General features: G+C 47.4%; 1 protein-coding gene across 1 annotated transcript; it reads right to left on the bottom strand.

Moving 5' to 3' along the window:
• Window positions 1–229: 229 nt before the first annotated feature.
• Window positions 230–12,800, bottom strand: vrk3 (VRK serine/threonine kinase 3). The gene is given in 15 exon segments (XM_045207694.1): window positions 230–686; window positions 1,008–1,144; window positions 1,245–1,303; window positions 1,423–1,543; window positions 1,653–1,785; window positions 1,877–1,969; window positions 2,067–2,169; window positions 2,279–2,363; window positions 2,780–2,846; window positions 2,953–3,008; window positions 3,287–3,427; window positions 3,556–3,690; window positions 3,844–3,987; window positions 4,127–4,395; window positions 12,619–12,800. Coding segments are annotated over 14 exon segments (1,566 nt in total). The 5' UTR covers window position 4,395; window positions 12,619–12,800; the 3' UTR covers window positions 230–662.
• Window positions 12,801–23,382: the final 10,582 nt, after the last annotated feature.

The following is a 23,382-nucleotide window of genomic DNA, read 5'->3' as shown; positions in this document are numbered from 1 at the left end:
GACCTCTATGGTCTTCCACCATGTTGATCACATCAAACATCAAGTCCTGCCAGATCTGAGAAGGGGGTCAACAAGGATCTAGGGATATGGGCAGGGAACTGGTTTGGAATTGGGACATGATATCTACTCATCAGTGTACTGACCCCGTGCACTCAGGGGTACATGAGAACAGAGTTTCATAATCAACACCAGAAACTCCAAAGAAATTAGGTACATACAGATAAACAGGTGAATTAATAAAAGCGCTTTAATAACAAAGTATTATCCTGTGATCAGGATCATCACCTAAAATGCATATCATGAACATCTATAAAACGTAACTGGAACAATGCAAATGTTTATACTTACAATCATTACCCCCCTGACCAAAGGGTCTTTGTTATAAAATGTATAGGCTAAACATTAACTACCCACTCACTGCCACATCGCCAACCAGTGCTGACAATAACACAGTACAGCAGTGCTCACTAACCTGGAATAACCATGAGGGGGTGTGCACTGAACCTCCAGTGAACATAATGAAACACCTTCACAAGCTCCTCCTTGAGTGGCTTCCAGCAGAATAAAAAACACAGCAGGACTCACGCCACATACAGTCATGAAGTCAGCATTTTAAAAACAGTTGGCTAAAAATCCCATTAGTATATTTTCATCCCAAAGGATCATCTTCCTCCAATGGCTTTAATCTGAAGAGAGATAGAGATAAACACACGTTCAGACCGGGAGATAGACTGGTGTAGAGGTGTATATTAGTTCAGTAGATAACCTGAACAGGTAGTGGTGTAAGGATGAGTGGTCTAACCAGACCCTGCTAAGGGGGCAGGGGGAGTAAGAGAAAGTAATGAGCATAATGTCAACTAAAAGATGTTGGACACCACACTTGTGCGGTGAGGGAGGTTTCAGGTTTCTGTGGTCATCTGACTGTTTTCTCAACTGCAGCTTGGGGATAGAGTGGAGGTTGTGTGTGTGTGTGTGTGTGTGTACAGTATGTGTGTGGGTGTTCTGACCTGCAGGTCTAGGGGTTGCTCCAGTGACCCTCCCAGCTTCTGCAGAGCTGCACTAAGGCCTGCCCTCAGAGCCTTGTAGTCCGGCTGGTCAGAGTACTGCAGAGCCATCACCTGAGACAGGTACACCTGCAGCGCACCTGATACATCATTTAGTACACACAGATACATTATATCACACGCACACACAAAACATATTATGCTGCATAAAAAAACAAATCACTAGAAAACTGGACTTACTCAAGACTTTCTTTTGTCCGAAGCAGTGATTTAGGAGACCTGGAACGTCCTCCATGTACCTGAATCATTACAGTGAAGGGTCAAGATTGGACACTCACGCAAGGCTTTACCATTTTATAAATACAGAATAACATTATCATAATGGCTTTCTTGCCATAGTGAGGACCTAGGCTCTCACCTCTCCTTCTCCGTGGCAACGCGGGCTGGTGTGTGTGTGAGGGAGGTCCAGGGCAGTGCCCCTGTGTACCAGCGCAGCATGCAATAGCCCAAAGCCTGCAGGTCACTACGCCGAGATGGACCTTGAGGTGCGATCACACACAAGTACTTATGGTTGGTTAGGGGCAACTTGTCCCTCCTCCACAGTATCTGAAGAACTGCGGATGATTGACAGGCCGCAGGATGACTCACCTGCTCCCCTGTGAGACTCCAGGCTTATAAATTCTATGGCTCCTTCATGTGGTGTTCGGCTGCCCTCGCGGTACTCCACATGCCGGCCACCAGGACAGTAGCGGAAAGCATGGCAGTACCCTGCAAGGTATACCTACACACATATACAGGAGTAAGAGCATAGTAGAGGGGTCTGGCAGCACACAGAAGTACACAAACACACAACTATACAGACACACTCTGACCGGTGTTTGTTGTGCTGGGCTGATGTAGATGTTTTCAGCGTGGATGTCTGCGTGAACATACTCATTTTCATGGATGAACACCAACACATCCAACTGGAAGAAGAGGGAGGAAGGCAGAGTTAAACAGCAAGCACATCCAATAGGGAATCCTATTTTGAAGTCATATCAGGGCCTCTATAAGAGCACTCACTACTCTGCAGGCCAGCTGAAGCACCACTTTCTCAGACAGGATCCCCTCCCCCTCATCCATGAAAGACTGAAGAGTTTGGCCCATGCTGGGGAAAATCAAAAACCTGAAACAAAAACGCAACACTGTACACATTCAAAACATACAAAAGGAAAACACACACATTCCCCATAAGCACAAGCACACAGCAAACACACATCTCAATGTACACACACCTGTAGGAGTCTGCATGAAGACCAAATCCTACACAGGAAGGAATCCCAAGGAAGTCCATCTTGGCGTGCTTTATCCACTTGTCAACTAGGAGGAGACAGCATCACAGCAGTTAGAAAGGTTAATTAGTAACTAACAGAGCCTCTACAATGGGCTCCACCACTAGTAGTCAAGTCAGTCATACACAAACCAAACAATTCCTCCTACTCTATCCCTCTCAGCTTACAATGCCACCTATAGGGACCCATCTGAGTTGCCCATTCACATGCCAGTTTGCAGCTTTGCATTAAGATAAGGATGTTCCTGCCAAGCGGATCTTGTAACAATCTTGGCCTTGTATTCTTTAGAAGTTCTGTCAAATGTGTTATTGTACAGCCAGATCTACTAAAATGCGTAGATAGCTAAGGCAAGTGGATGGGTAGTCCAGTCAGGTGAGAGTCAGTTTAGAGGTGTAGTCAAGCTGAGGGCTGGCCAGGTGTATGAAGGCAAAGCTTGACTCTCACCTGATGAGGGCTTGGCAGCTCTCTGTAGGAAGTTCTGCTCATTAAAGAACTTCCCATCTTTAGCTCCCTGCAGAAGAACACACATCAGAATTCACCACATAATACGCAAAGCACCACTGTAGCCAACATAATCGTTCTGTATGAGAGAACACAATATGTGCAGTTACACTCACTAGTTTGAGCATGTGTTTGTAGTCACCGGAATTGGCAACTGGCCCGTTCTGCTGGACTGTGGAGAGATTGAAGACAAGAAAACAATCAGTGTCTGATCAAATCACCATGGTCCATATTTGACACTCCATCTTGTGTGACAGTATTCTTCAAACCTGGCCCTCAGGGGCCCACAGGTTATTGCAGGTTTTTGTTCCAGCCCAGTACTAAATCACCTGAATCAGAGAATAGTCAACTAATCATCAAGGTTTCTTTGTGCTAGCCTGGAACAAGAGCCTGTACACCCCGAGGGTCCCATGGACCAGAATTGAAGAAGAGTGCAGTGTGACCTCTCACCTCCATAGAACAGCTCAGCTTCGCTCTGACTCAACAGTTTCACCAGCCTCCACTTCCTGCCTGTTGTGTCACAAAGCTCCTCCCCTTCCTGCAGTGGCTCCACAGCACATGCCCGCTTGCCCTTCTTCACTTTCCCCTTGACTACACACACAGGAACATACATATATACGCACATACATACAAGGAAGGAAAAAAGGACATACTCATGAGGACAGGCTGTTGGGAGTCATGTGTTTTGTTAATAGTAAGTGGCTGTAGTTTAGACTTACCTGTGGAGGGGGACCTGGGGAGAGGTGAAGAGACAGGTGAAGCCAGCTTCACAGACGCTTCCTCTTTAATCTGTTCCACTTTTGGGGTGACAGTACGTCGTCTTCGTGGAGACATCACTGTTTTGGGGCTTTGATCTGCCGATAGGGAGGACGCGTTTCCCATTTGCTAAAGAAAACCAAGCATCAATGTGCCACAACTACATTTCCAATGCCAGTCAATGGCTACGATAATCCCTTTGACCCCCCATAACCACTGATGATAATCATATTGTCCCTCCATCCCCGTACCTGCAGCATGTTTTGGGGAGGCAGTGACAGGGGGACTGGCTATACTACTAGGAGTTTACTCGCTCCGGGCCGTGGGGGCAGAGTTACGGGTCCTACGCAGTGGGGGGCGGGTCGACACAGGGCTGGTGGTGGCGCAGATGAGGCCTGCAGGAAAACAAGACATGAAACAGGTGGACTCTTCATCTCCAGAAAAACAAACCAAAATCAAATATTCACAGGCAATGCTTACACACTGAGGAACAAACAACAAATGCACAATACTCACTTTGATTAACCCCTTAACCCTGTGTCAACCGCAAAAAATCCCCCCACAACTTGACCACATACCTCCTGCGTCCCCGCTAGTCAGCTGTGCCAGTAGCTGGAGTGCTAGTGTTGGCTGTAATGTTGGTTACGCCATCAGTGACGTTAAGCTGAAGGACTCCAGAGGACACAGCCTCCAGGGGTCCAGTGGTGTCCACAGCACATGGCAGCTTGTCCCCACAAGAGGGGCAGACCCGGAAGCCAGGCTGCAGCTTGGTGCCACACTGGGGGCAGAAGTGGAGGAGCATCCTGGAAACACAAAGGACACAATTTAGCCTGGTGGTCCTAGATCATGTCCAGACTAGATGGAATTTACACTGCTTATGTTACACCCCTGAAAAAGGGGAGAAATAATCACGAAAGTGACGCAGTTGTTCCTCACTGAAAACTTTAGTGTAATGAGAAAAAGACCGCGATTTCCCCAGAAAGTTGGGTGGAGACCAGAGCAATCGATCTCAGGCTCATAGATTAAGAGCATTTAGTAGATCACAGATTAACACTTTTACCCTTAAATTAGGCACCACAAAATAAAGTAGTCAATATAACGTTTACACATTCCTCTTACAATATTTACCCTTTTACACTTGACGGATTTTAACACATTTATGAATTTTATCAATCTCTATGAACTAGTACTGAATGCATGATCTTTTTAACCTTAGATATTTTAAGATCCTTACATACCATGAACTTACTAATACTTTTTAGTGTATAACAGGCTATGAATATGTCCTTTAACCTGTCACACTCTCCCCGACAAAATAAATGTTGTCCCAACATTACCAACATTGTCTTCTTAAACAGTCTATAAGCACTGGACGTAGAAAATCCTCTTCTGTAAGCTAGTCCTTGAGCAGAGGTCAAAGTTCACAGTTCAAATAGAACCAAGAAGTTATATTCACAGTCCATATCTGTTGACCAGCTGTATAAACAGTCCATAAGCAGTCTTTTTCTCATACTATTGTCAACAGTCCATCAGTTTTAATGATCTATATGCATAGTCTGCTAATTGTCTCGTGAAAGTCTGTGAAATCAGTCAGTAGTCCATGGTCAAACATGTCAACTCTGTCTGTGGCCTCAAGTTTGCTGAAGTCCATACATGTAGGGTGGCTGAAGGTAATATCGCTGTAGTGATGGCAGCCATGGAACCAGTCCTGGTGCAGGGTAGACAGGGAACAACTGTGGCTGTGGCTGGATACTGTAGCAGGAAGGGATACCAAGCTGATCATAGGTGATACGTCTTGGAGGGTGTCTCTCTCTTTGTGGCAGCTGGTAAGCTGGTTCCTCAGGTTCAGCAGCAGCAGTTAATGAAGGAAAGGCACTTAGTGGACGATCATCAGGCACATTTTCAGCAGGCAAGTTCATCTCCTCAGCAGGCAGTTCTTTAACTGTTGTTTTCTCCTCCAGCTGATTTTCAACAAGCGGCTGTGCTGGTAGCATATCAGGAACTGGCACCGCCACTGTTTGTTTCACTGGTGGGGGCCTGTTTTCCGACTCTCTCGCTGGTTCAGCATACCTCTCAGGTACTGTAGGAGATGTGGGGACCTGTAGCGGCTCATGATGAAGGTCATATTCATCCCCGCTGTCTTCATCAGAATCTAGAGGCTGTGATCCAGGCTGATGTCTCTTTTTCTTACTTTTGTCATCTTTAGTAATTTCTGGTTGTCTCTCAAAAGGTAAGTGGTCACAGGACATGAGCAGGTTTCTGTGCAGGACCCTGGAGCGTCCCCTACCCTTTTCTGGTCTCAACTCATAAATCGGCAGGTCTGAACCCATTTGTCTCACTACTGTGTGAATTTGATCTTCCCAATAGTTACGGAGTTTGCCTGGTCCTCCTCTTGGTGTCAGGTTTTGAATCAGAACTCGCTCGCCAGGCTGTAGCACTGAACTCCTAACTTTAGTGTCATAGTACTTCTTACTTCTTTCAGCAGCTTTCTGAGCATTTTCATTTGCAATGGCGTATGCTTCTTCCATTCCTCGTTTCCAGTTCTCCACGTAGTCTCGCTGGTTACTGGAACCTGCCTCTGTGCACAATCCAAAGAACATATCAACTGGAAGCCTGGGTGATCTCCCAAACAGAAGATAAAATGGTGAATAGCCAGTCACTTCGCAACGGGTGCAGTTATAGGCATAAACCAGTTTGTTTAGAGACTCCTTCCAGTTTGACTTTTGTGTCTCAGTTAGTGTCTTTAGCATTTGCAACAATGTTCTGTTCATTCGTTCCACTTGACCGTTCCCCATCGGGTGGTAGGGTGTTGTTCTGGACCCCGCCATGCCACTGAGTTTCTTTAACTGATGGAACAACTGATTTTCGAATTCTCCCCCTTGGTCATGGTGGATGCGGGAGGGGAACCCAAACTTCAGGGCAAAGTCATTGAAGATGAGATTTGCAGCAGTTTTTCCTGACTTTGATGTGGTGGCGTAGGCTTGAGTGAAACGTGTAAAATTATCAACAATCACGAGGATGTACTCATATCCCCCTTTGCATCTGTCGAGATGGAGGAAATCTATACATACCAGTTCAAATGGCTGTGTTGTCACAATGTTTGTCAGAGGAGCTCTTGTTTCATGGCCTGGCTTTTTCTGCTTGACACAGCTACAAGTTTTAGTCACATAGTGCTCGATGTCAGATTGCATATAAGGCCAGAAGAAGCGGTCACGTACTAGTGATACAGTGCGGTCAGTACCTTGGTGTCCCATGTTATTGTGCAACTCTTCCATCACTTTACCTTTGTACTGCTCTGGTAGAACTAACTGCTTGCGGGCTGTAGTGATTCTGTAAAGAATACCATCACTGTCGATTGTCAATTTGTCCCATTCTCTGAATAGGCATTTTGTCTTTGGACTGAATTCCTTAAGCTCTTTAACTGGCGGTTTGGAACCAGACAGCTTGAAATCGAGCACAGGACGGATGACCGGATCAGACTCTTGTGCCTCTCTTATCCCCTCTTTTGGGATCGAGCTGATTGTTGCTGTAGTTGTCTCACCTTCAGCTGATACTGACATAGATGCAGCTGAAATTGACCAAGGCACAAAAGGCTCTTTCTGTACCTCTACTGCTTGTATAGTGGCGGCAATGGTGTCTGGTGGAAGCTCCACAGAACATTCTCTCATCAGTGACTCTACATCCAGTGGCATCCTCGACAAAGCATCTGCATCACCGTTCTCTCTGCCTGGCCTGTACTTTATTGTAAAGTGGAAATCAGCCAATTCTGCAACCCACCTGGAAGTGGTTGCGTTCAGTTTTGCAGTAGACAGAATGTAGCTGAGCGGGTTGTTATCACTGTATACAGTGAAGGTCGGAGCATAGTACAAATAATCATGGAACTTATCAGTGATTGCCCATTTTAGAGCTAGAAATTCTAGCTTGCCAGAGTGGTAGTGATAGTTCTTCTCAGCTGCTGTTAAGGTTCGAGAGCCATAAGCAATGACCCTAAGCTTCCCATCTTGCTCTTGATAAAGAACTGCTCCCAAGCCTTGGTGTGACGCATCAGTGTGTACAACAAATGGCTGAGTGAAGTCAGGGAAACCTAAGACTGGTGGGTGAAGCAGACACTCAATCAGCTGTTCAAGTGCCTGTTGATGCTGGTCAGTCCACAGGATTGGCTTGTTTGAGGGCACCACATTACTTACTTTCTTTGTTTTTGCTTTCCGTGGGTGGTCAGGTATTTTCTCTGAATCTGTTTTCAGGAGGTCATACAGACAGCTGGCCCTCCTAGAAAAGTCTTTGATGTACTGTCTGTAGTAAGTGAGTAAACCAAGCATTTTTTCTGAGCTGGCCCACAGTCTGTGGTCTGATCTCTTTCAATGCTCTTACTGCTTCAAAATCGGCTGGGTCAACTTTTGCTGCCGTCTGCAGACACTATTCTGCCCAAATAACGGACCTGGGGTTTAAAGAGATCACACTTACTTGGCTTGAGTTTGATGCCATACTCTCTGAGACGCTGCAAAACCTTTTGCACATCATTCACATGGCTGTCGAAAGTTTTACTGAAAACTAGCATGTCGTCCAGATAAGGAATGCAGATGTTGTCCCGGAGCCCTTCCAAACATTCCTCCATACAACGCTGAAAAGCTGCAGGAGCGTTCATGAGGCCGAATGGCATACGTATCCACTCATAGAGTCCCCATGGGGTCACAAATGCTGTCAGTGATCTGCTTTCTTCAGAGATGAACCCTTGGTGATATGCTTTTCCCTGATCTAAAAGGGAGAACCAGGAATTACCACCTAAACTGTCCATGATGTCCTGGACCCGAGGGATGGGCTGGCGGTCGGGATGTGTCTTTCTGTTCAGGTCTCTGTAATCTATACACAACCGGAGGGTCCCGTCCTTCTTCCTAACGCAAACGACAGGTGAAGAATATGAAGAGTTTGACTTCCTAACCCAACCCTGGGCTATGAGGTCATGAAGGTAACCCTTCATCTCCTGATACAGTGGCCTGGGCACTGACATGTATGTGCGCTTGACTGGTTCAGAGTCCTTTAGAGAAATAGTCATTTTCAATCGTTCAATGCAGCCAATGTCATTGTCTGATCTGGAGAAGGAGTGACACTCTTCTCTAAGCATTTTCCTAACAACCTCTCTCTGTTATTCGGTTAGGTGACTTAAACCTACTGGTTGATCCCACTGTTCAGTAGCAGTACATGGGGTTTGAACACTGGTGTGATTCACTGTGGCTGGGGTGACAGCTTTTTCAAAGACTTGGGCGGGTAACACAGTCATAATGGTTTGTACTGTACCGATTATGGTACGTCCTAGCAGGGCAATGTCGTGGTCAGTGGGGTTAGAGACATCAAGCATGATAATTGGAAAAACACCTTTCTTAACTCTGACTAGTGTGTCAAAGAACTAAAGTTCATCTGGCCACTGCGGGTTCAGGTCTGGCTGGAAAAGCATTGTCATGTCATCTTTGAAAGGCTGGGAAGCTACCCGGCACTCAATCTGAATGCTACTGTGTTTTGGTACAGCAACCTTCTCTTTCTTGGTTTTCACTGCGTATTCATCTGTCTGTTCTGCGCTAACAGCCTGTATAAAAGCCCTCACCTTATTTATTTTGAGGCTTGGGAAAGCTTTTTTCACTGTACTGTACCGTTTAGTCTTGTCGGTCCTTGTCAGGATGTGCTCAATAACATTGAAACCTATGATGGGATGAGATAGGTGACAGCCTTTCATTACCAGCACTGGGATGATCAGTTCCTTCGTTTGGTCAGTTTCAGAGGCTAGCCGAAAAGTTGTTTCGATCCATCCCAGGTACGGCATTTCAGTCCCATTTGCTGCCGTCAATCTTAGATCATCAGGTGAGTCCAGAATTTCTGAAACATCCCTCAGCCTTGCGTTTGGGAGAGATTCCGCTTTCCATCGTTCGTCAATGACCGATTCCTGAGAGCCTGTGTCCCATAGAGCTTGGAGGTGGTGGCGATTCAGGTGACACTCAACAAGGCACTGTCTACCGACTAGCGAGGTGACCTTATGGGGGTGGCAACCTTGAGCTAGGGATGGTAAAGAGTGGGCATTTTCTTCTGTACAGGAAAGCTTTTCACAGGTAGAGTCAATTTTCAGGTGAGTGCATTTTTCCTTATGTTTAGTCCAATGTTGGTTTTGACATCCTTTGGAACAGTACAGTGTCTCTTTACATGATGAACATTGTTTCAGGTTCTCAAATGACTCTTCTCTGGCACAATTTGCACATTTCTGGGACTTTTTGGTAGCTACGGTTAACACTTGTCCCTCAGCGGTAACCCTTCCCCGTTTAAAGGGGCCTCTTTGGATGGTCTGACTCCCCGGATTTTACATCCAGCTTGAAAATGTTCTCCACTCCCACATCGGAAGCAGTGTGTGCAGCGTGCATCTGTTCTGGCCTGCTGGCAGACAAAACACCTCCTTGGAGCTTGAGCAGAGCGGTTGGTATACAGGTTAGGTGCATATTGATACTGCGCAGGGTCAGGTGCTTGGGGCTGACTGTAGTTGCTGTAATACTGCTGCTGGGAAACAGGTGGCTGGGGGTCCCTATCTGGCCTCCTAACTGGAAGCGGGGCATGGGCATAAGGCGATGACTGAAACATAGGCTGCTGTAATGTCTCCTTAATCTGAGCAATCTCGGCACTGAGACCTTTTAGGGAAGCTACACCTGTCTTAAGTTCAGCTAACTCTGTTAACAGTTCTGCGGGTATCTTAGCTTTGGCTTCCTTCACAGGACACTTTGCAGATGGCGTATCTTCTAACTGGACTACACTTACAGTTGTAGCAGGCTGTGGGGCATTAAAACGCTTTTTGTTTCGTCTTTCTAACTCATTAGCACAAGCAATGTTAAGCTTCTCTAGCAAAACCTCATCTGATGTTTCGCTATCAAGCAGGAGAGGCTGCATGTCTATCCTGATACTGTCACTCTGGAGACCTGTAAGGACTGTGTGTAAACACATGCGCTGGACTAGGGCAGGGTCATACTTAAGCCCTGATTCTGACTCCTGGGAAGCAAATAGTACTTTCTGCCTCAAATCTAAGACGTGCATCAGGAAGCTTTGAGGGGTCTCCTTGCTATGCTGTACTTCTGAAGCTAGCTGTTTGTAAAGCTCTGTTGCACTCTTCTCTTGGAAGTGGGAACGCAGGATGCATCTAAGTGTGGGAAGAGTTAGCTGGGGTTTACCTTCCAAGTAGCTGCGTAGCTGTGAGCCTGGAGAAATAGCCCTGATTACTGCGTCTACTATTTCTACCTCAGGATAGCCTCTGTTAAGTCCATTCTCAATCTGATGGGCAAGGCTGGAAAAAGTCAGTTTATCTTTCTGGCCCGGTTCACCTATCTGACCAGAAATGTTTAACTCTTTGCGCCAGTATGAGCCGGGCTGTGCACTGGGTGAGAGCTGCATACTCCTCTGAAGATGGGCAGGGGAATCACTGGCTTTGTCTGCAGTACTCTGCTCATTTCCCACCCCCTTGTTGTGGGGTTACAGTTCTCAGTCCCTCTATTATGTGATGTGTTCTGGCTGTTTCAATATCATGGTCAGTTTGCCCTGTCTTGCTATCTATGCCACTGATCATCTCTGTCATTTTGTCTTTAAGTAACAATAATTCCGACATGCCGCCATCTTCTAACTCTGCAACTTCCTCTCTTTCAAGGAACATCATAATGTGAGTCATCAATGATATGCGGGATTTGTCTTGAATAACTCTTCTCTGTTCGCCTGATATGTCAAGGAAATCACATACGTCTAGTAACTTGTCTTTAGTCAGGGTTTGCAATTCTCCTACTACCTCTTCCTGTAGTTCTTCCAAGGCGGTTGTCATGTTGACAGGTCAGGAGGAACCTTTACTGTGCAGGAGTTGACTCTGAATTAGATGGTCCTTACTGTCTCTGATGGTCTCTCAACGGCCTCAGTTGACACGTACTTAACCACCAACTTCCAGCTCCCCTCGAACAGCAACACTTTCCTCACTGCAGCCTGCCTGGGTTGTTATGTAGGGATTTAGCTGGCTCAGAATTCAGCGACCAGGATGTGGAAGCCGGACATCTGAGCAGCAATCTCAGCGGAGCCTCCAAAATGTTACGCCCCTGAAAAAGGGGAGAAATAATCACGAAAGTGACGCAGTTGTTTCCTCACTGAAAACTTTAGTGTAATGAGAAAAAGACCGCGATTTCCCCAGAAAGTTGGGTGGAGACCAGAGCAATCGATCTCAGGCTCATAGATTAAGAGCATTTAGTAGATCCCAGATTAACCCTTTTACCCTTAAATTAGGCACCACAAAATAAAGTAGTCAATATAACGTTTACACATTCCTCTTACAATATTTACCCTTTTACACTTGACGGATTTTAACACATTTATGAATTTTATCAATCTCTATGAACTAGTACTGAATGCATGATCTTTTTAACCTTAGATATTTTAAGATCCTTACATACCATGAACTTACTAATACTTTTTAGTGTATAACAGGCTATGAATATGTCCTTTAACCTGTCACACTTACAATACAACTCAGAACCTCTATCTACAAAACGTGTACTTGTTCATGACTGGTGAACTTTCAAAAGCTCACATTACAATTGCAATATTTTGTTTTAATTGGACTGTTCTGGGTAAACTCCAACTTCAAGATGATCACAAGGTTAATAACTAACATTACAGAACGATATACATCCTGAACAATCCCTTTTCATTTGCAAAGTCTGATATCTTTTCTCTCCCCTTCGGTCTGATCGTGCTGAAGAACATAAGCTGTCTGATATTACCACCATTCAAATCTACATCACAAAGGCTCAACATTAGCTAGCTAAAACAAGTTCTCAACTGTGTTATTAGCAAAAGCAGTTAATCTGCCCTCTTTTTTATGGCTAGTTAGCTATCTAGTTAAATTAGCGGTCCCGCTCCATTATTAGTTAGCTAGCTGGTTCTGCTCTGGTTCTAACTTGATTCGTTATCCCGGGAAGATACTTTTTAATTTTAGAAAGACAAATCAATTTCTTAGCTCTTACGTTAGAATATAGCAGACCTGGAGGTGAAGTGAGAAAGAATACTTATGCGAGGTTACTGGATCAGGTTCCTGTTAGCTAGTAGACGAGTGATAAGTGAAAATGTCAAAGGGTTAGTGCTAGCCGGAATGCTCGGGAAGTCCCTACCCTAAACTCTAACCGAAATCATTATTATTATTATTATTATTATTATTATTATTATCGTCTTCTTCGTCTTCTTCTTCAGTGGGGTTAATCGGCGGTTGGCATCTAACGTTATGGTGCATTACCGCCACCTACTGTACTGGAGTGTGAGCCAGAGACCGGGAGAAACTAAATCCTACCTGCCAGCCCCGTTGCTCTTAAAAAAGATAACAAAATATTTGAGACTATATCTAATGACGTTCTACTCAATATACTCTTTAAACTAATTTCCTGTATCCCCTTCTCCCTCATACTAGATCTCATCCTCTCTCTTTCCCTCTGATACTGCCCACACTGTAGCAATACATGCTCCTGTTACCTGACAATAATCACACTTTCCTGTTGGATGCTTTCCTATCACATTTAATGTCTTGTTCAACAGGCTGTGTCCCACCCTTAATCTTGTAAAAATAGCCTCCTCTCTTCTGTCCCTTCCTGCCGCCCTCCCCTCCCCGACTTTCCTCTGTACTTGAAATAAATGCCTTCCTTTATTATCTCTATTCCACTGCTCCTACCATCTCTGCACCATCACTGTATATATCAGTCTTTTTGCCTCTGCCTTGCTCATTGAAACTTCAAGATCAACATCCCCACTACTAAGTGCTTGTTTAGCCTGTTCATCTACTGCCTCGTTCCCCTCCACCCCCACATGGGCTGGGACCCAAGTAAATCTTATCTGAATACCCATCTGTTTAATCCTGCCATGTGTTTGTAGCACCTCCTGCCATGTGTTTGTGGTCCTCTGTAGCTCAACTGGTAGAGCACGGCGCTTGTAACGCCAAGGTAGTGGGTTCGATCCCCGGGACCACCCATACACTAAAATGTATGCACGCATGACTGTAAGTCGCTTTGGATAAAAGCGTCTGCTAAATGGCATATTATTATTTTATTATTATAAAGCAGGTCTTGTCTGCTACGTGAGCTAAAGGACTGGAGACTCATTAACACTGCACATGAATCAGAGCAAATAACTACTCTGTCTTGTTTGACTTCCTCCACCCACTGCACGGCCAACAGTATGTCCATCAGCTCCGCCATAGACAGCCAGATGATCTGTAATACTTTTCCTGACTTCCACCCCACATTCCTGCACTACAAATGCTGACCCAGTACGTCCCGTCCTTGGATCTTTTGAACCATCTGTGTAAATGGCCACAAAATCCTGACACACAGTTTCCAGACGTCTCTTAAAGAAATCAGATGGGATCCCTAATTCTTCCTAACCTTGTTTAACCATTTTAAAGTTCAACTTCAATGGGATTACGTTTTTCTATAGGGAGTGAAATGTGCCAAACCTTGTCCTACGACAAATACGTTTAAAAATTCAGACTAAATTCCCAGTTACTCATAGCCTCACTTCAAACTCTGTAATATTAATAAAAATAAAAAATAAAAATAGACACACCATCCACATATTATGTTAATCACAAATCAAGTTGTATAATCTGTGGTGGTACCGTATAATTTGTAAACAATAACATTACAACTGATTTAAATGTGTCCCCACATTAGGAATTTATGATGACCAGTCCACAACATAGCAAATGGTCCACAAGATGTTGCCGGTTACCCGGAGAAACATAATACATAGCCTATATGCCAGGGACTGATGGTGCCGGATCCAATTGTGCCCTTGAGCAAGGCTCTTAAAGTAAACACACACACTAGCTATGAGTGTCATACATTTGCATGATGCACCAATGGAAAACAGACCTCTTTTATTTACAGTGTCCATGAATTTGCATTTTAGTTCTCTGGAACCATCTTGCTGGTGGTGGTGAAATATCCAGAAAAGAGACATATGGGAGCAGCTGAGACAAACATCGACAGAAAGACCTGAGGATTAACACTGGAGTACGGCAGTTGCGTGAAGGACAATGTGGCTGTATTGCAAACTGGTTTTCCCCCTCACTTGGGTTGTGCTGACAATTGGAGGCTTTAGAGCTGACTCAGGTAGGTAGGAAGAGAACTACACCCACACCATTACACCTACACAAAACACTTTTACTTAATTTATTATTTTTTAGCTCCTAGTAGAGCAAATGACCTCCAGTGAAGCCTATTCTGATCAGGTTTCTTCACTTAATTCAATGGGTGTTCCCTGCCTTCTCCATCTCCTCTTCATTGGTCCTTCTCTATATTTTTCTTGAACGGTCAACCCATCTCTTGCTCTGTGGATTTCACCCATGGTCCTGTCTGTTGTGTTTTTACGTTTCTACAGTGTGTATCAAAACAAGCTGGTTTCTTAATAAAAACATTTCTGGATTGTGTGTATTGCTTTTATTGCTAGGTATTACTGCACTGTTGGAGCTAGAAACACAAGCATTTCGCTGCACCTGCGATATCTGCAAATCTGTGTACGCAACCAATACAATTACATTTTCTCTGTCCCAGTTGGCTTTGTTGTTTTTTTGTGTGTTGCCACTGCCAGAGGTCATGGTTCCTGATTATGTCTGATTATCTAATGGTGTATAATGTTTCTGGGACATCTGTTGATAAAGTTCTGTATGCTATTTAGGGTGAAAGTGGTAACTCTACATGTTTCTGAACCATTTATCAGAACAGATTGGCACCTATCATGAATAATCACTAATAAATGATTAGAAATTAACTATTGAATAGTTCATTCTTGTAAAAACTTATAGCATTTAGAACTTTGCTTCAAAAATTAATAAAATGATTTATAAGCATTTATAAATATATATATAAACATTTATAAAGGCTTATTCATGAGTTATAAAGTGTTAGCATCCAGATTTAACATTTGTGTTGTGTCACGGTTTCGGCCGAGGCTGCTCCTCCTCCTGGTTCGGGCAGGCTTCGGCGGTCGTCGTCCCCGGAGTACTAGCTGCCACCGATCTATGTTTCATGTTCGTTTGGTTTGGTCTTGATGTTGTACACCTGTGTCTAGTTAGTCCTCGTTAGTGTTCTATTTAGTTCTCGTTGTGTGTGTCTGTGTTTGTGTGTGATTGCTATTCTGTTTCGTGTTGGAGCTACTATTTTCCCTCCATTGTTTTGGAGAGGTTCTTTTGCACATGTTAGTGCGACGTTTGTTTTGTCGCCTGTGTGCGCCGTGTATTCGCCTTCGGGCTTATTGTGCTTATGTCTTTTGTGAATTTTGCACTAAAGCCTTTGGACTGAGCCTCTGCGTCCTGCGCCTGATTCATACACCACACCCACCTTCAGCACCCGTTGACAGAATCACACACCACCATGGAATCAGCAGGATCGGCAGTGACGCCTGTGTCGCTCGAGGAGCATATCCGTGGGCAAGATGGCCAGATAAGACAACTGGAGTTCGCTCTACAGGACGTGATCAACACCTTGCACCGATGGGAAGCCAGCAGGGTACCCACACCTCCACCTACCCTACCCACCCCATCGGCCGGTCCACCAGTCCCAGGTCCGGAACCCAGGAGGATTCGGCTCTCGCTCCCGAGGGCGTATGACGGAACAGCTGCCGGGTGTCAGGGGTTCCTCCTGCAGGTGGAGCTCTACCTGGCCACTGTACACCCGGTGCCCTCGGGACACGAGAGCGTTTCCGTCCTCATCTCCTGTCTCTCGGGAAAGGCGTTGGAGTGGGCTAACGCTGAGTGGAGGAAGATGGACGCCAACACCATCTCCTACGCCGAGTTCTCCCGCCGCTTCAAGGCCGTGTTTGACCATCCACCTGAGGGCAAAGCGGCGGGGAGCGGCTAGTCCACTTGAGACAGGGGAGGAGGAGCGCACAGGCGTTTGCTTTAGAGTACCGGACTCTAGCGGCGGATGCAGGGTGGAATGAACGGGCTCTCATCGACCATTTTCGGTGTAGCCTCCGGGAGGACGTTCAACGGGAGTTGGCCTGCAGGGATACCCATCTGACTTTCGACCAGTTGGTCGATATGTCCATCCGTTTAGACACCCTGCTGGCCACCCGTGGGACGTCCCCGAGGGGGGTCCGTCCATTCCGCCCTCCGGCACCTCCGAGCCGAGCCCTATGGAGCTCGGGGGTGCCGGCGCTAGAGAACGGAGGAGGAAGAGCCCGAGGGGGCCTGTCTCCTGCACCAAGTGCGGTCGTGGAGGGCACACTGCGGCCAGGTGCTGGGGAGGGTTCTCCGGGGAGAAGACAACAGGCCACGCACTGGGGGGGCCTCCCAGGTGAGTAGACGCCCCACTTACCCAGAGCTTTCTGTTGCGCACTTTTGTATACCTGTTGGTTTTCCACAGGTTGCACCTCATTCCCAGCATAAGGCGCTAGTAGATTCAGGCGCAGCTGGGAATTTTGTTGATCGAAAGTTTTGTTTAGAGTTAGGGATCCCTCTCCTACCTGTTGACAAACCTTTTCCCGTTCATGCCTTAGATAGCCGCCCGTTGGGATCGGGGTTGATCAGGGGGAAGTCACAGCGCCACTTAGGATGTGTGCGCAGGGGGGTCATGAAGAGACTATACAGCTGTATCTGATCGACTCTCCTGCGTACCCAGTGGTGCTGGGAATTCCCTGGTTAAGCACCCATAACCCTGCTATTTCGTGGCAACAGAGGGCTCTCGATGGGTGGTCTGCTCAGTGTGAGGGGCGATGTCTGGGTGTTTCCGTGGGGGCGACTTCGGTGGAAAGTCCAAACCAAGTGCCCGCACTGCACATTCCGCCTGAATATGGGGATTTAGCTCGTGTTTAGCAAAACTAGGGCGACGCAGTTGCCTCCCCATAGACAGGGGGATTGTGCGATTGATCTCCAGGCAGGAGCAGCGCTCCCACGGAGCCATGTGTATCCTTTGTCTCAAGAGGAGAGAAAAGCTATGGATACTTACATAGCCGAATCTTTGAGACAGGGATACATTCGGCCTTCCACTTCCCCCGCCTCTTCGAGTTTCTTTTTTGTGAAAAAGAAAGATGGAGGGTTGCGCCCGTGCATTGATTACCGTGGTCTCAAATCAGATTACTGTGAAATACAGTTATCCACTCCCTCTGATTGCGACCATGATGGAGTCATTGCATGGGGCGCGGTTTTTCACAAAATTGGATCTCAGGAGCGCGTATAACTTGGTGCGCATTAGGGAGGGCGATGAATGGAAAACAGCGTTTAGTACCACGTCAGGTCATTTCGAGTATCTTGTCATGCCATATGGGTTGATGAATGCTCCATCAGTCTTCCAATCCTTCGTAGATGACATTTTCCGGGATATGCAGGGACAAGGGGTGGTCGTGTACATTGATGATATTCTGGTGTATTCGTCTACCCGAGCCGAGCATGTAACCCTGGTGCGACGTGTATTGAGGAGGCTGTTGGAGCACGACCTATATGTCAAGGCAGAGAAATGTCTGTTTTTCCAGGAGTCGGTCTCCTTTTTGGGTTATCGGTTGTCCGCGTCAGGGGTGAGAATGGAGGTGGATCGTGTGTCCGCTGTGCGTAATTGGCAAACTCCAACCACTGTAAAAGAGGTGCAGCAGTTCTTGGGCTTTGCAAATTACTACCGGAGGTTTATCCGGGGTTTTGGACAGGTGGCAGCTCCCATCACGTCCCTTCTGAAAGGGGGTCCGGTGCGCCTGCAGTGGTCAGCTGATGCGGACAGGGCCTTTGGGAGACTGAAGGACCTGTTTACGTCGGCTCCGGTGCTGGCGCATCCGGATCCCAAAATTCCCTTTCAGGTTGAGGTGGACGCGTCTGAGGCTGGTATAGGGGCCGTTCTCTCTCAACGGTCCGGCTCGCCACCTAAACTCCGCCCCTGTGCTTTTTACTCCAAAAAGCTCAGCCCGGCGGAGCGTAACTATGACGTTGGGGACAGGGAGCTGTTAGCTGTAGTTCAAGCCCTTAAGGTGTGGAGGCATTGGCTTGAGGGTGCTCAACACCCTTTCCTCATTTTGACTGACCATCGGAACCTGGAGTACATCCGGGCAGCGAGGAGACTGAACCCTCGCCAGGCTCGATGGAGTATGTTTCTCACCAGGTTCGTATTTAAAATCACGTACATCCCTGGGTCCCAGAATGGTAAGGCAGATGCACTGTCCCGGCGGTACGACACGGAGGAGAGGTCCGTTGAGCCTACTCCCATACTACCGGAGTCTTGCCTTGTGGCACCGGTGGTGTGGGAGGTCGATGCCGAGATCGAGCGAGCGTTGCGTACCGACCCCAGCCCTCCACAATGTCCTGAGGGTCGGAGGTACGTTCCGCTCGAGATTCGGGATCGACTCATCTACTGGGCTCACACGTCACCCTCCTCTGGACATCCGGGTATTGGCCGGACAGTGCATTGCCTTAGCACTAAATACTGGTGGCCTACTTTGGCTAGGGATGTGAGGGTTTACGTCTCCTCCTGCTCGGTGTGCGCCCAGTGTAAGGCGCCCCGACATCTGCCCAGGGGTAAGTTACAGCCCCTACCCGTTCCACAACGACCATGGTCCCACCTCTCGGTGGATTTTGTAACAGACCTTCCCCTCTCTCAGGGGAATACCACCATCCTGGTCGTTGTGGACCGGTTCTCTAAGGCCTGTCGTCTTCTCCCTATGTCGGGTCTTCCTACTGCCCTACAGACCGCTGAGGCCCTATTTACCCACGTCTTCCGGCATTACGGGGTCCCCGAGGATATAGTGTCTGATCGAGGCCCCCAGTTTACCTCCCGGGTGTGGAGAGCGTTTATGGAGCGTTTGGGGGTCTCGGTTAGCCTTACCTCGGGGTACCACCCGGAGAGTAACGGGCAGGTAGAACGTGTCAACCAGGATGTGGGTAGGTTTCTGAGGTCGTATTGCCAGGACCGGCCTGAGGAGTGGGCGCGTTACATTCCCTGGGCCGAGATGGCCCAGAACTCTCTCCGCCACTCCTCTACCAACCTAACCCCTTTCCAATGTGTATTAGGTTACCAGCCGGTTCTGGCACCGTGGCAGCAGAGCCAGATCGAGGCCCCTGCGGTGGATGATTGGATGAGGCGCTCGGAAGAGACGTGGAACGCTGCCCACGTCCACCTGCAGCGGGCCGTCCGTCGTCACAAGGCGAGCGCCGATCTCCACCGCAGTGAGGGGCCGGTGTACGCACCCGGAGATCGAGTCTGGCTCTCTACCAGAAACCTACCTCTCCGCCTGCCCTGCCGGAAGCTGGGTCGGCGGTTTGTGGGGCCCTTTAAAGTCCTGAGAAGATTGAACGAGGTGTGTTATAGGTTACATCTACCTGTTGAATATAAGAATATTAACCCCTCGTTCCATGTGTCTCTTCTCAGGCCGGTGGTAGCTGGTCCACTCCAGGACAATGAGATAGGAGAGACTCCTCCGCCCCCATTGGACATCGAGGGGCTCCGGCGTACACCGTTCGGTCCATCTTGGACTCCAGACGCCGGATGGGGGGTCTCCAGTATCTCGTGGAGTGGGAGGGGTACGGCCCGGAGGAGCGGTGCTGGGTGCCGCGGAGGGACATCCTAGACCCATCTCTCCTGTCGGAGTTCCACCGGGACCATCCCGCGCACCCTGCTCCGCGTCCTCCTGGTCGTCCCGAGGCCGGGGTCGGCGCACGGCTGGAGCCGCGCGTCAAGGGGGGGTACTGTCACGGTTTCGGCCCGAGGCTGCTCCTCCTCCTGGTTCGGGCAGGCTTCGGCGGTCGTCGTCCCCGGAGTACTAGCTGCCACCGATCTATGTTTCATGTTCGTTTGGTTTGGTCTTGATGTTGTACACCTGTGTCTAGTTAGTCCTCGTTAGTGTTCTATTTAGTTCTCGTTGTGTGTGTCTGTGTTTGTGTGTGATTGCTATTCTGTTTCGTGTTGGAGCTACTATTTTCCCTCCAGTGTTTTGGAGAGGTTCTTTTGCACATGTTAGTGCGACGTTTGTTTTGTCGCCTGTGTGCGCCGTGTATTCGCCTTCGGGCTTATTGTGCTTATGTCTTTTGTGAATTTTGCACTAAAGCCTTTGGACTGAGCCTCTGCGTCCTGCGCCTGATTCATACACCACACCCACCTTCAGCACCCGTTGACATGTTGAAGATTGAGACAGGACCTTTGTGTTCCAGATTGGTTTTAGGGTGTGCTATGTTATGTTTTGCTTTCGCTTAACCTACACTTGTACAGTGAGTGCATCACATCTGTGCCACTCCAAGACTATTCACAGTTTCACCTGTGCTGAGCCCCTCCCCCTTCTGTTACCTGTAGGGGACAATTGTGACAAAAATGTAAGTGTGGGAAAAGAGGAATAAACCATTTAAGACTAATAACTGCTCTACATTTACCTATGTTTGTAGTATATTTTTGATTGGATATCAAATGCACAACTCTTCAGGTTCTCCATCTCATTATGTTTTGCTTGTTTTGTCTCCAGGGGGACAGTGTAATCACTGCGAAGAGGATATCAATAAATGCAGAGAATATCTGTGTAAAAAACTAGGGTACATTGAGAGGTGTTTTACACATAAATGTGAAGTACCAGGTATGGTATCCAATTTCAATTCTACCTTGTTTTTCTTAAAGGGAAATTTCCCCACTTTTCAACCTCATATTCATCTAGAGCGCCACTCCAACATCCACATGTGAAAATTGTGTGTTTAATGTTTTGTAGTAAAAAAGGAAGTGTTTCTGATGACATTATCCGGAAACACTAATGACATCTGGTGTGCATCATCAACTGAGCAGGCAGAGAGGACGAGGTGACGCGAGAGAGCTGACCCCGCCCATAAACCATCCGCATGAAAATAAGGCGTGAAGCAGTGGAAGTGTAGGGGGGTTGTATGGAGGGCAATGGGAGAGAGTCCGTTTGGCAAACATAATGTATCGCCATTTCCTCCGTGAGGATTATTTGATTGAATAGAAGTTTCAGAATGGTTAGGTTGTTATGAATGTCCTGACATCCAGCCAACTTTGAGAAAAGTTATTTTTATATCGGAGTTGTGTCTGTTGTCCTCACGTGAATCTGCCATGTCATTGGCTAGAATGTTCCCTCCTGCTCCTGCATGCCTTACGCCTCTCTTATCATTGCTATGCAGATGACTCAACTACTCTTCTCCTTCCCCCCCTTCTGACACCCAGGTGGAGACACGCATCTCTGTGTGCCTGGCAGACATCTCAGTTTGGATGTCAGCCCACCACCTCAAGCTGAAGCTCAACAAAAAGGAGCTGCTGTTTCTCCTAGGGAAAGCCTGCCCTCTCCAAGACCTCTCCATCACAGTTGACAACTCCACGGTGTCCCCCTCCCAGAGTGCAAAGAACCTTGGCATGACCCTGGACAACACCCAGTCCTTCTCTGCTTGTGCTCTACAACATCTGTAGAGTATGACCTTTCCTTACACAGGAAGCGGCTTGGTCCTAATTCAGGCACTTGTCATCTCCGGTCTAGACTACTGCAACTCTGTTGGCTGGGCTCCCCGCTTGTGCCATCAAACCCCTGCAACTTATCCAGAATGCCGCAGCCAGCCTGATGTTCAATCTTCCTAAGTTCTCCCATGTCACCCCGCTCCCCTGCACACTCCACTGGCTTCCAGTCGAAGCTCGCATCTTCAAGAGCCTGGTGCTTACCTACGGAGCAGCAAATGGAACTGCCCCTCCCTACCTTCAGGCTATGCTCAAACCCTACATCCCAACCCGAGCACTTGTCTTTTCCTACTAGCACTGACTTTGCTGATAAATACTTTGAGGGAAAATGTACTTGGCGATTGTGATGTGTTATTGTCTCACCTAGCCATCTTAAAGATGAATGCACTAATTGTAAGTCACTCTGGAGAAGAGCGTCTGCTAAATGACTAAAATGTAACGTAAAATGTAAGTCCACATCTCTGGTACACTACATGGCCAAAAGTAGGTGGACACACCTTCAAATTAGTGGATTAGTCTATTTAAGCCTCACCCGTTGCTGACAGGTGTATAAAATCGAGCAAACAGCCATGCAATGTCCATAGACAAACATTGGCAGTAGAACGGCCTGTACTGAAGAGCTCAGTGACTTTCAATGTGGCACCGTCATAGGATGCCACCATTCCAACAAGTCAGTTCGTCAGATTTCTGCCCTGCTAGAGCTGCCCCGGTCAACTGTAAGTGCTGTTATTGTGAAGTGGAAACGTCTAGGAGCAGCAAAGGCTCGGCCACACAAGCTCACAGAACTGGACCGCCAAGTGCTGAAGCGCGTAGCATGTAAAAATAATCTGTCCTCAGTTGCAACACTCACTACCGAGTTCCAAACTGCCTCTGGAAGCAACGTCAGCACAATAACTGTTCATCAGGAGCTTCATGAAATGAGTTTCCATGGCCAAGCTGCCACACACAAGCCTAAGAACACCATGCGCAACGCCAAGCGTCGGCTGGAGTGGTGTAAAGCTCGCCGCCATTGGACTCTGGAGCAGTGGAAACGCATTCTCTGGAGTGAAAAATCACGCTTCTCCATCTGGCAGTCTGATGGACGAATCTGGGTTTGGCGGATTCCAGGAGAACGTTACCTGCCCGAATGCATAGTCCCAACTTGTACAGTTTGGTGGAGGAGGAATAATGGTCTGGGGCTGTTTTTCATGGTTCAGGCTAAGCACCTTAGTTCCAGTGAAGGGAAATCTTAACGCTACAGCAGATAGACATTCTAGACGATTTGTGCTTCCAACTTTGTGGCAACAGTTTGGGGAAGGCCCTTTCCTGTTTCAGCATGACAATGCC

Source organism: Coregonus clupeaformis, chromosome 26 (assembly GCF_020615455.1).
Source record: "Coregonus clupeaformis isolate EN_2021a chromosome 26, ASM2061545v1, whole genome shotgun sequence".
NCBI classification, from domain to species: Eukaryota; Metazoa; Chordata; class Actinopteri; order Salmoniformes; family Salmonidae; genus Coregonus; species Coregonus clupeaformis.
This window is presented reverse-complemented; position numbering and strand designations above follow the sequence as displayed.